This window comes from Sinohyriopsis cumingii, chromosome 18 (assembly GCF_028554795.1).
Source record: "Sinohyriopsis cumingii isolate HCF-2022 chromosome 18, ASM2855479v2, whole genome shotgun sequence".
In the NCBI taxonomy this organism is placed as follows: Eukaryota; Metazoa; Mollusca; class Bivalvia; order Unionida; family Unionidae; genus Sinohyriopsis; species Sinohyriopsis cumingii.
In genome coordinates, this window is record NC_142978.1 from 54,193,281 (window position 1) to 54,210,618 (window position 17,338).

Sequence of the window (17,338 nt, forward strand, 5' to 3'; positions counted from 1 at the left end):
TTCCACCGATTCCAAATATATGTGATGTGGAATCACACATGAAAATTCTTCATTGCTGTTCAACATTGATCGGCGTGATGCGAATCGCAAGCTGAAGTTTTCATTCATTGATGCAACTTCAGTTCCAGCTGCGTTCAGAGTTACGTTTCTGCTTTCTGGATAATAAGTTGTACCCTTTGCAAACATCATTGATGGACCAGCTGACCTCGAGTAATCATCGTTCTCTCTTGCAAGGCCAAGTATCATCGTGGCAATGTCGACATTTTCTAGACATGATTCAATATTTCGTCCATCGATGCTATACTTGGCACTGTTAAATAACGCCATAACTCTTTTGTTGACAAAACCAACTCGATCACCAATTCCGTATGCTGTATTATCTGCTTTTAAAAGCGTACCTTCGATCACAGTGAATGCCTCAGCGGGCAAGAAATATCTACTTGTATCCTGAACTTGCAGCTCGATTTTTCCTCGTGAGTCGGGTACGTGCGCATTATAAGAATAATATTAATAATCACGCACCGATTCATCCTTAAGGACTGGTGCGTCCATGTCGAAGTTTGAACATACAAAACTTCAGTGCTGGGTAATTTTACTGGCTGCGGTTTTACTGGTGGTGGACTGGTGCGTCCATGTCGAAGTTTGAACATATTATTATATTTGCTGTCATCTAACATGAAGACCACTTCCCACTATATAAACTTGTAGTTATATGTGTTTCTTTTTCTGACAGGGGTACACCAGCCAACTCTGATAATTTTTTATTTGCAGCTTGATTTATTATTTTACTAACATAACATACATAACTTCAGTGCTGGGTAATTTTACAGGCTGCGGTTTTACTGGTGGTGGTCTGCCTATTAATCAAGCTAGTCTATCCTTGATTGCTGAGAATGCTTTACCAGCAACATCACCAACAGCACCAATACCTTTATCACGAAGAATGTCAATAGGCTTCATTCCCAGTTGCTTGTAATCTGTATTGCTTTTGGGGCTATTCTTCTAAATACACCCTGAACAACGTCACCGAGTCCATCTCTGTAGATCACTTTGGATGTTGGTAATCACAAATTTATCACCCTGACCATTACAGATCTACGTTGAGCATTATGTATGATCATCTTATTTTCTTGTCACTGATCTAATTGCATACCCTCAATCACTGTGGTAATCATCAATGATTTCATGAATGAGAGACTGATAAACATTATTGTCCATGATACCACCTGTAAATAATCGCTGACAAATAGCAGCTGCTTCATTGATGATTTCTGAGGGATTATTGCCAGCTCATCTTCCACCGATCAAAATTTCTAGTCTGTCCACATCAGCAAGGACATTATTGGGACAAAGTATATAGAGACTATATATATACTTTTGTTACATTCACCATTTTCACTTGAAATTAAATTGACACATTTGTCAAGAAATATCTATATGGTGTCTAGTGATTTTTTTAGGTCATGATCCTGTTTTAAACTATAAATTTTTCAAGATATCATTACAAGTTTCCTGATCAAATGTTTCATACTTAAGTAATAAATGCCAGTATTAATTTCAGTTCTTGGATTATTTAATCAATGTTTCATTTGTTTTGTTTTTTATCAAATGATCTTGCAACTTTTGGAAAATTGGCTAAGCATACACATCATGTTAGATATATTGTTGATTTATTAAACTGATTTATAGATTAAATAGGAAAACATGCCTCAAAAGTAAATGTTTGAAATTCTTTAAATCAAAGGATCTAAAACTGATGAAATCATTATGAAATTCTTGCCCAAAATCTGAATTGGCAAAACGTTTTTGTTGTAAATTTGAGATGTGTCCACATTTTAATTTCAAACATGACATATTCCCATACATTTTTGGAGTGACTTAATTCAGTTGAGATATTTGCTGTAAATTCAAATTTGATCAGAAATAACAAATATCATTTATGCTTTCCTTGAAGCTTTTTATGTACTTGAAAACAGAAAATACTTGGTAGATTTAGCATTCGACAATACCATCACCACACATATGTACCAACAGTCACATAATCACAGCCAGTCAGACAATAAATAAGTAAAATATACGCCACGTTTCTGTATTTACAATCCATTGGACTGTGGGATATTCTTTTTAAGTAGATGCTGTCTCTGCTTTTCACTAGTTTGGTTGTGTTATGTACATGAATATCTATAATTATTTAAAGTTTAGTGCATGATTGCAAATTGTAGCAATTGTTTGTAAAGAAGATATTACATATCTAAGTTTTGTACATGGGGATAGATTCTGTTTTAAGATATTAAGAGTGCCAGTAGATTGCATAGGATCTATACAGAGATGTAAATTTTCTAATAATACAACCTGTTTACAAGCTTGAGCTTTAATCCCATTGGATAGGAGGTCATGTGGACTAGTATGTGATGTGTGGTATTTGCTAAATGTCACACAGTGACTAGGAGATACTGCATAATAATAATCTGCATGTAAGTAGAGCTGAACAATTATTTCATTATATTTCCCATGTTCTTGCTGTAACGTCAGTCTGAAGATGTATTTAAAGTTGTTTTAGACATAATTCTTGAGATATAAAATCTGTTTGGGATTTTTCATTGTAATTACAAAGTGCCCATTTAACTAAATTATCGTTCCAAGAACATTATGATTTTATTCAAAGGAATTCTTGACAATGCCATTATGACTGTTGGTGGAGCAGTACATTTGAGGAACATTTTATATCATTTGGTCTTGAATACAACTTTTATGGATTATTTTGGATTCAATTCATAATGTTGTAAGTTCCTCTTAAATTTTCATGTTCTATTACATTGATAATTAAATTATTGCTTACATTTGACAAAACTTGTTGGTTTATGACTGTGGATTTGTAACAGTGGAGGAGGTAGTTTAAAGGTAATGTAAGTGTTATTTGTGTTCAATTACTCACTGGAGACTGGATAGTACTACTATGGTGGTCAACAAAGTATCTCTAAGTATTTTTTTTTTTTGAGATCACTGAAAATTCTGTTTTCATGTTATGGCAGGTATGTTATGCATACAAATTTGACCTTGCACAAATGCTTTTGTCTCACGCCATTCATTCTGGCAGTTACTGTCATCAACAATATTTATGATTATTCTGTAATAGCAATTAGTGTAGTATCATTTATTTTTGCAGGGCTCAATTTTCATAGGTTTGTAATAATGACAGTTTTGTGGATACTTAAATTTGTGGTTTTCCAGTCAAAGTTTGTATATTAGTAGGTATTTAATTTCATGGTTTCACCTCTACAAATGCCCCACTCCAAATACAAAAGAATAAAACAATACCAATGTAAATGGAAGTCAGGTGAATGCTTAAAGCAATGCTGCCAATAGATGTTAAAAACCTCACAAGTTCAATACTTAGACCGTCTTTTCATTTTAATGAATAACATTAATGGAAGTTACCACAGCCAACAAATTACACCCACTGCTGTAAGCAAATAAAACACTTATTAATAAATATCTCTTGTGGCGTGTTTTCATCTAGTTGCTCAACATTGAAGGAAGCCAATGCCACCGAAGTGCGAAGATGCTCAATAAATTGAAAGACTGTGTTATCACTGCTTTGTTTGTGCCTGCCTCATGTATGGACAAACTTCAGCCACTAGACTTGACAATAAATAAAGACTACAAAGAAGAATTAAAATCACACTTCTACAAATGGTATGCTAAACAGTTCATGGAGGCCATCACAAAATAAAAAGACATTTCTGATGATGATCAGACTGCACTGTATTAGTGAACCTTGCAACATCATTAATCCAGCCAATTCATGCACATGGATATTTGCAGCTCATGTGATAATGAGTGCGTGTGTGTATGTGTGTATGTGTGTTTGTGTGTGTGATTTGGATTTTTAACGTAGCTTTAATAATTTTTCAGTCCTATCACTATGATGTCTGCAGTGTGGCAGTTTAAAGTGATGTCTAGCACTGGGGCATCATGCTGCAGACATGTAGCATGATGTCCCACCCAGTCACATTATCCTGACACCAGGCCAACCAGTCCTAACACTAACCTCTTAATGCTGAGCGCCAAGCGAGGCAGCTGTTAGTATCATTTATGTAAGTCTTTGGTATGACTCAGCCGGGGATCAAACCCACGACCTCCCGCATCCGAGGCAAACACTCTAACCACTAGGCCACCAGAGCAGTTGATAATGAGTGCAAAATCAGACATAATTATCAGTGGTTGCAAGCAACTTCTTTTAATTTCAGCATTTGTCTGTACCATGGGACTTGAATGATTTGTGTATATAGTGTTTCATGAATCGTTGCTTCTGCAATACTTTAGTATTTTACAGGCTTGTTGCTCTTTTGGATCAAAAATGCATGAATAAAATAAAATGTGCTTCCAAAATTTTTTTAATGTTTCAACAACAGTTGTACTGAAATGAAGGATTGATTTGAATAAGTATTAAATTTAATTATATATGCTATTATTTTGTATTATTCTTTCATTTTCAGTATTACAAGCACTTGAATATCTTATGCTTTTTTCTCATTTCTCTCTATCCTTATCTCATAAGACAGTGTGTGGAAATTACTGCTACCAGATACCTTAATACAAGTTTTATTAGCACATATTAAACTGAACAGTGTAAATGGTGGCTGACCCTTAATAATATTCCTCAAGAATTATGCAAAAATCAAATCATGTGTATGAAACTGATGTATGTAATTCAATCTCATTGTTAAAAAATAAATAAAATATATAACCAGTGTTCATTCAACCAAAAATAACCATGTTCAGAACTTTTATGGAACAGTTTAGGTTAGCAAGACACTATTACCTAATTCTGTAAACTCAGTGGAATTATCTATGATAACTACACTTCCATGTCAAATGGTTAGAAACTGTACAAAATATGAATTAATTTATTAATAAATAATTAATTAAGATGAATAATCATCAGTTAACAAACAAATAAAGAATAAAACAAGCCTTAATGATCTCTCTGGTTGTAAAATTTTTTGAAGGAAATTACTGCTTGATTACTTTTTAATTCAGTTTTGAAATGAAACAGGTGAACATGCTGATAATGAAAGTCTCTAAGTTGCTCACATTTGCCTAATAGCCACAAGCAAGAGCAGGGGTGGGCAATACTTTTTGCGGGAGGAGGGGATGCATCATTTTTATAAGTCATAACTGCCTGCACATTTCTATTATTTTAATGAAATTACTTCACAATCTATTGTACAGAGACACCAATAAGTTCTTTCCATGACAAAGTAAATGCACTTAATAACAATTGGCTGAATACATGTTTATCCAAAGCTTATCTCAGAAGGCAATTCATATTATTATGAACCTATGGTCTTAACTATGTAATAGAAATGAGCAAAAACCAATAAATTTTGCAAAATTCAACATACACAACTTCCCTAGCATAAAAAGTGAAAATTGATAAAGAATTACAATAATGTATCTTAAATCCCAAATTGTCCAAAAATTTATATTACCAGTCCTAATGAATAAAATTCTAATAAAATTCCAGTAATGTTCAATTTAATAAGATCCAGCACTGTTGATTGACCTATAGTCTTGAATGTACTAATGTACCAGTGGCCTAAAATGTGATGCTGTACCCCCAGTTTTCCAAATAATAACAGTTCTATAATCAAAGATGTCCTTCTTTAAATCACTCTAATTCCAAATTAATGTTTCTGCCTAAGTAAGAGTATGTTGTATTTCCAGTGAATAATAATTTAAATAAATAATTCCACCCAAATCAAATATTGAACACAACAATAAAAATGATTCTGATAAAAGATGTTGAATGAATAATTTTTCAAGTAAACAAGATTATATAAAAACAGATCAAGGATGAAATCTAAAGTTCATTTCTAAAAAAGTTGAAACAGATACATTTAAACTTTTAAACAGTAGGGCTCAAAAATATTGTAACAAGTACACTAAAGTAAAAAGTAATGCAGAAATGTATCTGCAAACTGTCAATCTGAGTTTCTGGATGATTTGTGTTTTCTTTGTATCGGTCACAATATTTACTGGATGTTTGGTAGGAACAGGGGATCATTCTCTGCCGCTTTTGTCTAAATAATGAAGACTAGAGCACTGATTTACTAACTGAATCCCTTATGAATAAATATTCGTTGTAGCTAACACCCACCATTGGAGAAATTTGGTAAACACAAAAATATAGAAGCAATCTAAATAGACTCATATAATAACATTGTGTGAGCCAGCCATTATCACCAGCAAGATGCTCATCTCAAAGTACAACGATAGCACCAACAAGGCTAACATTTCTTTGACAATTAAATTTTTGCAATATCTTTCTTATCTGAGTAGCAACAACTTTGGTAGAATGGATCAACAGGTTTTGAATAAATTACAGTTTAGTATAGTGACATCTTAATACGATGGATTTTCCTCGCAAACTTTATGTTTGTTTAGCAATTGACAGTAGATAATGGTTGGAGATCCCTAACACAATGTAATGTCTGTAAACATTGCTTGTGGAGACTTCATTACAACAGACTAGTAGATTATACTTGAATGATGTCACAGTGAAGTAGTCTGGTAATTGTGAACTTGTCAGGCAAGCACATTATACAATGTCAGGTAGACATGGCAACCTACAGACCTCGGATAAAGGGTTTGTCAGGACCTGCATATATGTATGTACTATGTACATGTATGGAATATGTGTACAATTTGTAAATGTGTTTACATGTAATATGTATGCACAGTATGTACATGTATGTACTGTTTACATGTATGCAATGTGTGTATTTATATATATATTCATCTAGTCTTCCCACACACACACACACACACATAAATACATACCTGATGGTACCTTCATGTTCCACACCAATGTAATCATTTGTGTGTATGTTGACAAAAGATCATTTGGTCCATAAATAGTGTGGTCATATTACATAAAGTCTAATATTGCATGTTGCACAATTTTAAGATGCACACACACATGTATATAGCAATCAGACCAGTTATGGGACTACAAGAAGCACAAATAACTCGTAATGCAACCATGTTGTTCATAACTGAAACGAGGGTCACCTGTTGATAAAAACATAGACTCGCCTACGTTATCAGTCAGCATGCCATCAGATCTGTGTAAGTATGCAGAATATACTAGTCCTTTGTTAGGTAATATTTTAAAATATATCATTAATATGTCCACAAATGTAACTTATACTGTATATCAAACTTCTAACAGACAGGAATGCAACTTTTATGTGTATATAATAAGCATCTGAATATACCTTTGTGTGTGTATTATCTGATAACCAAAATCATTTTGCGATATTATCTTTTTCCTCAGAAGAATGAAGAAAGCAGTCCAAGGCCAGGAAAAAGAAAAGTGTCATCCTCATCTGAAGAAGACAATGATGAAAGTTCTGATGAGCCTATTACCCAGGACCACATCAACCACGCTCGCCTGTGTAATGTACTGATAACTGTTTGTGCTGATGCCCTGAGGAACATTCTTAAAATCTATGTCCCAGTGCCCTATGCCAACATATGTAAAGCAATTCTGGCCAATGAAGCCAACTTGACCAGCAGGAGACAGGCCGGACTAAGGCATGCAAAGAATGCTCTACTGAACAAGGATCAAATTCAGCTAGTCTTTCCAATGATTCAGGGTCAGGATACAGGAAGATTGGAGGATTTTGACATTTCCATACTGTATGTACTGATACGAAATGTCAGCTCGGTTCCTAATCCAACAACAGGATGGGGAAATATTCCAACTGATCAGCCTAGGGATACAAGTTTAGGTGCTAATGTAGAGAGAATCCGTTCATACAGGAATACTATCAGTGGCCATTCAGTAGAGGGAAAGATAAACCAGCAGAAGTTTGAAGATTACTGGAATAAGCTGGATGAAGCTCTTTGTGACATTGAAAATATAATTGGGGATCAGGGTTACCAGGAAGAGTTAGAGAAGCGTAAGAATCAGCCTATCACCCCACATGAAGCCCGTAAATACAAGAAACAAGTAGAAGGTAAATAAATCTAAAATGTTCTGATTCTTTGTGAACTATTTCTTCACATTCTTGCATGTGTTCTGGCAGCTAATGATTATTAGAATTCCATCTTTCTTGCTTCAAAAATTTAATTGTACGATAAGAAAGTACATGTATCGTCATGTTATGCTGTTGTCTGATATTCATCCATCTATTACAATTTCTTTTGTGCACAATAACTCAATTTGTCCACCATCTAGTCAGCTGACAAGATTTGTGAATGAATTGCACTTAGTTTAAAGAAGAACAGATTCAGTTTCAGATTAAAAAAACTAAAAGATCACAGTGACTGTAAGGAGTCAAATGGTTTCTGCCTAATAATTCATGTTTTTTATCATCAATAGGTACCAAGTTAGTGAATTGCTTTAACTTGGAGTAAGGAATAAATCTTCAAGATTTGAAATCAACAAGTTAAAAATCAATGTCACTGACTGAAGAATAAAAATGTTTTTTGCACAATGAAATTAGTTTGAAGCCACATACCTGGACTAAGCTAAACTTTGCAGTTTCCTAACGTATCAGATAAAAAGAAGCTTATTGATTTTGGGGTCCAATGGTCAAAGGCCAAGGGTATTGACTCAAGGAAAAAACATGGTTCCATACAACAACTTTAGTTCTGCATGCAAACTTGGACCAGATTATATAAAGTCTTACACTTAATGTAAGGAAGTAGCCTATCCATACAAGGTATAAATAGTCATAGGGTCATTATGACAAGTGATTTGTACACAATAATTGCTGTTTCCATTTCACTTGGGGCTGGCAAATTAAGGTTCCTCTCACTGCATTTTTGTTAAAGAATGTATTTCTGTGCAAAACTGGACAATAACTATGGTTAATTGGCATAGTGAACCACTTTCCAAATTGTCAGATAAAACAATACATTTAGCATTACATTATTGGAGTTTATGCCTATAGTATCCAATTCAGAAATCGAATTAGCTGCATGAATGAAATTAATTATAATAGGATAAAATAGTTCACAATATTTCTGTCAGATAAAAGAATGCCAGATAAAGGCGACTAGACTGTACAATCAATTAGTTCTTAACTTACTGTCAAGTCAATCATAATACCATGGTGTTGGCTGTGGACCTAAGAACTGAATGCTAGGCACAAAATATATATCCTCTGTAAAAGTGATTACAGACAGATGCAGCTCTTGGCTTAACATTTTTTCATCACAATATGGAATAACTAGTTGTTGTATTTACCTTAGTGTGGGCTGCCTTACAATACAGTGAGAGCTAATATGTCAGCATGTTGATATATCAGCTTTAGTTGTCTTAAATTAATGATGGTGTCCAGAATAGAAATTATTGTTAAAATGCAGGAACATCAGCTTTTGCCCGCAAGGCAGATTGATGTTAAGATCAATTGGTAAAAATTTTATTGGAGCTTAGAACCAGCATTTTGTATATCCAGTGGGTTAAATAAGAGGTTTATAGGATGAGGTTAGTGATGAATTTTGGAAACAGTTTTAAATGTGCCTTGGTACACATGGTCAGTTTCTCTAATGGCTATTTTCATATAGCACTTTGTTGTGCAGAAGTTTTCAAAATGTCAATATTGCCAGCCACCTTGTCTAACTAATGAGCAGATATGCTATTTCTGCAGAAAGGTTGGTTGGTATTTAATGGCTAGTTAGTTACTAGGTATTGCAAGGGAAGTATCTTTCCCAGGGACACAACATAAAAACTGACCTTGGCTGGTCTAGGGAGAATCCGAACCTGTGAACATATACAGAGAAGCTTTAGAAAGAAAATTATGAAATTGCTTATAATTATTATTTTCCCTCCACAGCCCCATTCTTTAGCCTAGACTGGGCAAGTCCTGTTGTAAGCCAGTGAGAGTCTAGTTAGGACTACTGAATACTGAAACATTCTATGGGGTTGTCTGAAATACATGCATTGTTTGTCACTGTAAAATGTCTTACATCTTTGTTTCAAAGGCTAGAGTACATTGCATTCAATGAAATTTTCAGCTAATGTCAACACTTTAATAATTGTTTCTTATCAGCTTTTATTAATCTTAAGCTTATATTATCAAGATATCCAATGTGTTTTGTTATGAGCACTTCACTTTGATTCATATGCTATGCAATCAATTTACTTTCTCTTTTAGCATAGCTTTCTTCTGTCGATAATGAAAGCAAGGGAAATAACCCAGTATATTTACTAATGAAAACGACTAGCTTGGGTAACAATGAGTTCAGAAAAAAGAGCAAATTTGTTTAGAATACACGATGAATATATTTTATTAGAACCATTTATGCAAAGTCATACATCTTAGGTAAATGAATAATTTGCAATTTATTACTGAAGAGAATGCATAAAATAGAAATAGAGTGAAACCTGTGAGTAGGATTCACCTTTTGAAAAACTTCAAAGTAGTCTCTGTACAAAGATATCCTTTGAGGTCAGGTTCGCATTTCAGACATGGTTGCTGAACAAACGCAAATGCATTGAGTACTGTTATTGTTATTTCTTTTATTATTATTATTATTATCATTATTATTATTATTAATTATTATTATTATTATTATTATTATTATTATTATTATTATTGTTGCTGTTGTTGTTTAAGTCAGTTGGACTATTTTTGTATCCAAAGAATTTGCCTTATAAATATGTTGTTCATAAAATCTGGTGGAAAATAATGTCATTCACAAATCCCATCAAGCCTCCCTTAAATGTATTTTTTAATGAGCAGATTTCTGCTTTATACTAATGAGGTAGTTAGATCTGTTATGTTTATGTTGCAGCTGGAGTCAGCTGTTTCAGAGATAACAGACTGAGAACAAAATAGAAAGTGTCATTCCATGATTGGTAGATAACATTTGTTCTTTGTTCAAATACTTTTGATACCTTTCAGATTGTAACACTCTTCCAATCATGCATTTACTATCATATATGTACAAGTTTTCGTCCTCATTTCTTTGTTCTTGCACAATTGTCATCACATTCTTTTTAAAGACTTTTCAGATAAAAATGAGTTACCTTACAACTAAATATGAGGCAACATTTTAATCACAAAATTAGATGTCTATTTAAAGGAGAGCTAGTATGTACATTATGGCTGTTTATTTTTATTGGACTACAATGCATTTAGCACAAAATAATTTGTGCAAACTTTTCCATACTATTATCATACTTAAGCTGTTTGTGCTTGTTTTTATAAGCTGATAAGGAGGAATTCATTATGTTATGATGTCCAGCTCACATGTGTTCATCTTTTTTACCACTTTCTTCTGATAATGACTCTAGTTAGCCTATATCTACAGTTACCATACTTTTTCAAACAGCTTTCATTTGGCTAAGAACCCTTTCAGAGTATAGAATCAAAAGCTAAGAGGAGAATGATACTGGGACTGGAAGAACACAAATGGTTTCCACATAATAACTCAAGTTCTCAATAATCTGCAGTTGCCAACTCAATGGAAAGCTTGCACATTGGATACAAGAAGAATCCCATTGATTTTAGGGTCAAAGGGTCAAAGGTCAAGGACACCTACTGAAGACAAAATTGTTTCTTTGTGATACTTTAGTTCTCCATCATCTGTAGTTACCATCCTTTATGGATAGCTTGTTACTTGTTCTAAGGAAAAATCCTGTGCGTATTGAGTCATAAGGTAGAGGGTCAAGATCACTGTGACTGAGAGATGGAAAGGGATTTCTACAATGTAACACTACATCACATGCATGGGCCAGAGTTTGTGGTTGGCTTACACATGAAGTAAGGAAGAACCTATAAATCTTGGGGTGAGAAGGTCAAAGGTCAAGGTCACTGGCTGAGATGAGAAAAATTATCTCCACACAATCAGTAATGTTCTCAATCACTAACTAAAAATTGTTTTGGATAGCTTGTAATAATTTGCAGTCCAAAGTTAAAAGAGCAGGGTCAGTGTGTCACTGAGAGAGGAAAATTGTTCTACATCACAGAATAGGCAGATAGCTTTCATTTAGGGTAAGGAAGAAACAATTCTTTTTGGGGGTCATTAGGTCATTGGTCATCATCACCGTGACTGAAAGAAGAAAATGTTTTCTACATAACTCTAGTTCAGGACTTTGAACCTAGGCCAAAGTTTGTGGAAGGCTTGTGCTCAAAGTATGGAATGGAAAACACCAATTGATTCTGAAGTTAAAGGAATAAATTTTCCTCTAAGTTGATTATATTGTGGATAGATTACATTTAGATACAAAGAAACCTGTAGATTCTGATGTGATGAGTTCAGAGGTCATGGTGATGGTAAAAGTCAAATAAGAAAATAATGATTTCAACACTCTGTTTTACTTTACAGTAATTGTTCTACAGATATGAACAGGTTACCATGATTTTAATCCTCAAATTATTATTATGTAGTTAAAACTAATAAAAATTGTTGAATATGTCAAATTTTATAAACTAACATAAATTTGGAATGACATTAGTTGTCTGTTAATCATTTATGATCATTATATTAAGTAAAATCATTAGAACACAACTGCACTCATAGACAGAAAAGGGAGTATAAAAGAAAATTGTAAACAAAAATGATGACTTATTCTGAGTATTTACCCATACAAGCAATTTCTAAACTATATTGTGGCTTTATTCAAATTCTTTAAATTTCATTGGAAAGATAGTCAGTTTAGATTACTTTGGCAGATTGACATCAGTATGGTGAATATAGACATGATGAGACATTTTCACATAAATTCACATAATATCTTTACAAACAGTGCCCTTTTGGGAAATGCAAATGCTTCATTTTAATGGTCAGTTTGCTTGAATAGCCACTCCAAGCAGTAAGAAACTACAGTCCATTAAGAAACACCAGCATTTACAGTGCAAATTTAGGTGATAGTTTACTGTATGACTTCTATAAAGGAAACTGGGATGGGGGACCTATACATAGTGACTTAGGGCATGTTTCACTGTATAACAAATAACAGTACAGGTATGGAGAGAAATCATTGACTAGAAGATAGAGCGTGTAGCAATCTGGACAGTAGTATATTATGATGTGTTGTGAGTGAATAAACTGAGGAAACTTTTTACTAGATCCAAAAATCGCACCTGTCAATGCCAAATATAGACTGAATAAAAAATAGGGAGATTAGGATCTGAAATCATTAGGTTTTTGCATCATTTTTAAGTGTCATATTCACTATATATTGACTGATCTTCTGGGTCCAATACATGTGATATTCTCAAAGGATGCACTGTTTCTCCTTGTGATGCACCTTATTTTCCCCCAGGTCATCCCACCTTTTCATATTCTGGTTAGCTGGGGCCAAACTGCACAATAGCTAAAGGTATCACGGTACCAATTGTTTATCCATAGACCTCAATGCTACTGTTGGTGAAATAAAAATATACTTTCTATCCTACCTCAGTATGTGTATTACACACCGTCATAGAGATCAATGTTAGATTGTCAATTTGACAAGGACATAACCAAGTACTCCAGTGCATTTAAGAGAGATAACTCTGCTGGAATTAAATAGGGGTTTGAGCTATCCACATACAACAAAATTCATTTTTAACAATGTGTATCACATGTGTATCACATTTTTTTAAAATTATTAAAATACAAAATTTGATCTAGATATGAATTAACATAATTTCACATGTTACCACGAAACTAAACTTTATTTAAGCCTGACAGAAACTATTTTGTTGTAACTGATGTGTGTGTGTGTGTGTGTGTGTGAATTCAGCTTAACAGTGCAAATTAGCAGTCTCAACCAACCATACATTTGGCAACTATTTTTTCCATGTTTTATATCCCACCTTATTTTCTTATTGTCAGTTCATAAGACCTTCAACAGTGTGCAAAATATGACATATTTATTCTGAATTAGGTTGGGGGAGACATATGCTACACATTGTATTCTTTCATTCATTCTTTTAATTGATGGTCATTAATATTTATGGTAATTCAGGGGGTTTAGGCCTATTCATGTAAGTTTCTTTGGTGGGAATAGAGATGCTAGTTTGCTTGTAGAGATACGTACATACCATTACAATTGAAACTAATAGCTGACAATGTTATTGTTGTGGTTTATATTTTGTTTAATGTTGTTGTAGGGGTAAACAAATTTATTTGAATAATGTTTAAACTTAACATTCTATTTACTGATGAAAACATTCTTTGTAGTGTGATAATAATTCTTTCATCACAACAATATTCACAGGTGATAAAACCGAACATGGTCTCTATGGATGGAATACGATATATCTATTTATGTGGGGTTTGGGATTTTTTTTTGAGAAACGAAAATTGACAGAGATAATGTAATAATTGGAGTTCTCTGCAAAAATTGGGAGATATTATGAGATCAGGATCATTATCCATTTCCCTCAGCCAAAGATCAATTAATTTGGTAAGTTCTGTTTGGCACGAGTGGTACTTTGTAAATCCTGATTGAGCTTTATGAAATAGAGAGTATGTTTCAAAAAATGTACAGACCTGAATGGCTACATGCTTTTCAAATAGTTTTCCCTTCTTTAACTTTGTTGTTTTACACTTATTTTATATTACATGTACCTTTTTTAATATGTTTCTACTATTATTCTGTGCTTGCATAATACATTTTTCACCAATCATTTGTATCAACGCAATGTATTTCTGATGCACTAAGTACAAGTGTACTCTTTCTTCTTGCTGCTGTTCATTTGGTACTATTTGTGTATTTGAGGGAGGTCTGTTGCTAATTTGTTAGAATTTGAAGCCCAATTCCATGTGCTTTAAATATGGCGATACAATAAGCTTTAGCCAAAATTCTTAAATATGTTTGATTTGTTTGGTAATCTAGTTTGATATTTCTTTGCATTGCCATGTTGAAGTGCCTGAAACGCTTGTTATTTATATGATATTACATTCAATATGAACTGTTTTATGTCATTTCATATATTCAGTGCCATTACTTACAGATCTTTTTAAAGTGTATATATTGAATTTGTAGCTTTTTTATAAACAACAAATACTCATACCATAAGCTTTTGTTTTAAAACATCTGACTTAATTAGCAAGATTATAAACACCTATGAAAAAAAAAGGAAACAAATTAATAAATATTAAAAATCATTCATTTGTGGAAGCCCTGTGACACAGTGGATCACAAACCATAGCTTAAGTTCTTAATTTTTAATATACGTAATGTTTTCATCCATTGGTCTGTACATCTACTAATTATTCACTCATTCATGCTTGGTATAAATATTAGATTAATGGTTCTGATACACGGTTTGCAAGTCCCAAGTTTTCAGTTGAAATATAATTTTAGTGTTTTTGTCCATTTGTTTGACCATACATCCACACTCTGGTTTTCAGTTCAAAACTCCAATGAGGTGATCTTGAATTTCTTTGTCTGAGTTTGTTACCATTGTAAATAATATATTTCTGATCCAGTTTTATCAATTTGTATATGCTAAGATCATTAAGTTCTTGTATGCTTAAAGCCGTGAGTAGGATCCTTGCATTTCAATTATAAGATTTTGAAACTGACTGGTTAATTTTGACAACACTTTGATGATCGTATGTTTATCAGATATAGCAAATGGGCTTATATCATGAAGAAAATATATTTTGTTTTGATCAAGATCTTCGCATATTACTGAAAGCATCTTCCATATAATTGTCAGGGCTTCTTACCACTGGATAGACTGTGTTTCTAAACCAATTTTATGCTATTATGTCATGATGATGGATGGCTATAATTTTCTGAGTGAGACCTGTGTGTATTTATGATCTGATCCTGCATGTGATTGGATGCTGTTTTTATCACTCTTGAGACTCAATTTTTTTTATAGGACATTGATCAAACTTGGTTCACTGGCTAGTGTCATCAGATCTGTCACTTAGTATGATTATGAGTGAATTCATGCATATGAGTTTGATTGTGAATGACATCTGTACATATTTATGAGGTTGTCTTTACCTGATTGGCTGTGTTTCCCCCACTCTGGACCAATCAGATTTGTCTCTATCTTATATTAACAATGTGGTAGACACATTCAGTAATAAGAGATCTGCACATATTAATGAAGTACCTTGCAAGTGACTGGCTGAGCCTGTTATATCTGTAGATCTAGAAACAATATTTCTCATCCAATTCCCCATGGAGCTGGCAAAGAGGTTTATATCTTCATAACATTAGATGGGTTGATCATTGAAAATAACTTTTTATCAGAATATAGTAAACATTAGATTGCAAATTTTACCATGATATATTATGCTTTTAACCAAACCAATTCAAAACTCAGACTTTTATTCTGATCAGCATATATTAGGCTAACAGATTTTTATATATAAGTAATGGACAATTTGATCAGCTTGCAATTGTTTTATTACTGTATGTCTTTTACCTCTTATTAGGATAGGATTCAGTTTCAAAACCATACCTTGGGTGAATATATCTGACAATTTAGGCAATAGATTTCTTTGATAATTGTGATATTCTTTTGTACCACTACATAAATGTATTGATGAAAAATTGGTAATTCAACTGGATGAGCATTTTTCCAGCCTTGGTTTTGTTCAAGTGACAACATTGTTTTGACTAAATTGCAACTGGGTCTTAACTTCAGTTACAAAAATACAGCTGCATTTCAAGCCTCCAATTTTCCATTTGTAGTACTATGAGTACTTTGATTTTTGCAATTATTATTATTATTATAATTATTATTATTATTATTATTATTATTATTATTATTAATTTTCTCTTTTGCAGCTGCAATAGATGAGATTCAGTCGGAGCTAGAGTCACTTCGTTCAGCTGTAAAAACTCACAAAAGCAGTAAAAGCTGACACAAGTGTTCTTGTCAATATGGAGGACACTAGACTTGATACACCAATCTGAAACATGCATAGATATCATTACTAGGAGAAGTTTTGTGTAACGTATTTTTAACTAACATTTGCTGAGGTGAAATACAGTGATTACAACAATTATCTGTAGTGTATTGATCAAGTGCTCTGCTTTGGAGGTAATTTTTTTGCATGTCAGAAATAATTGAAGTTAATAGTTTTATATTCTTATTATAATATATCTGGTTATATTGATGTATTTTTTCTTTAAAAACAAATTGTTTTCATTTTTGTGAAGACCACTTTGGTGGCAGCTTACCATAGCAATCATTTTTGCATGCTTGTCCATTCAGACATAAGAACATTTGCCCACACTGTAGAGTAGGCTCAATGTTTACAGTTTTACTTTCTAGATCAGTAAAAGGTGGGCTACATTATGACTCTGGTCTAAAACTAAGTAACAGAAAGGAACAAAATCCAACAAGTTTTATAAAAT

At 33.2% G+C, this 17,338-nt stretch overlaps 1 protein-coding gene across 1 annotated transcript in view; it reads left to right on the plus strand.

Annotated features, from left to right (window-relative positions):
* LOC149776670 (uncharacterized) overlaps positions 1–16,933 on the plus strand; it is a 31,508-nt gene extending 14,575 nt beyond the window's left edge. The window contains exons 2-3 of the mRNA XM_089942900.1: positions 7,343–8,027; positions 16,766–16,933. Of these exons, the coding sequence (XP_089799026.1) occupies positions 7,343–8,027; positions 16,766–16,842 (762 nt within the window). The 3' untranslated portion in view covers positions 16,843–16,933. The remainder of the gene's footprint in view (positions 1–7,342; positions 8,028–16,765) is intronic.
* Positions 16,934–17,338: the final 405 nt, after the last annotated feature.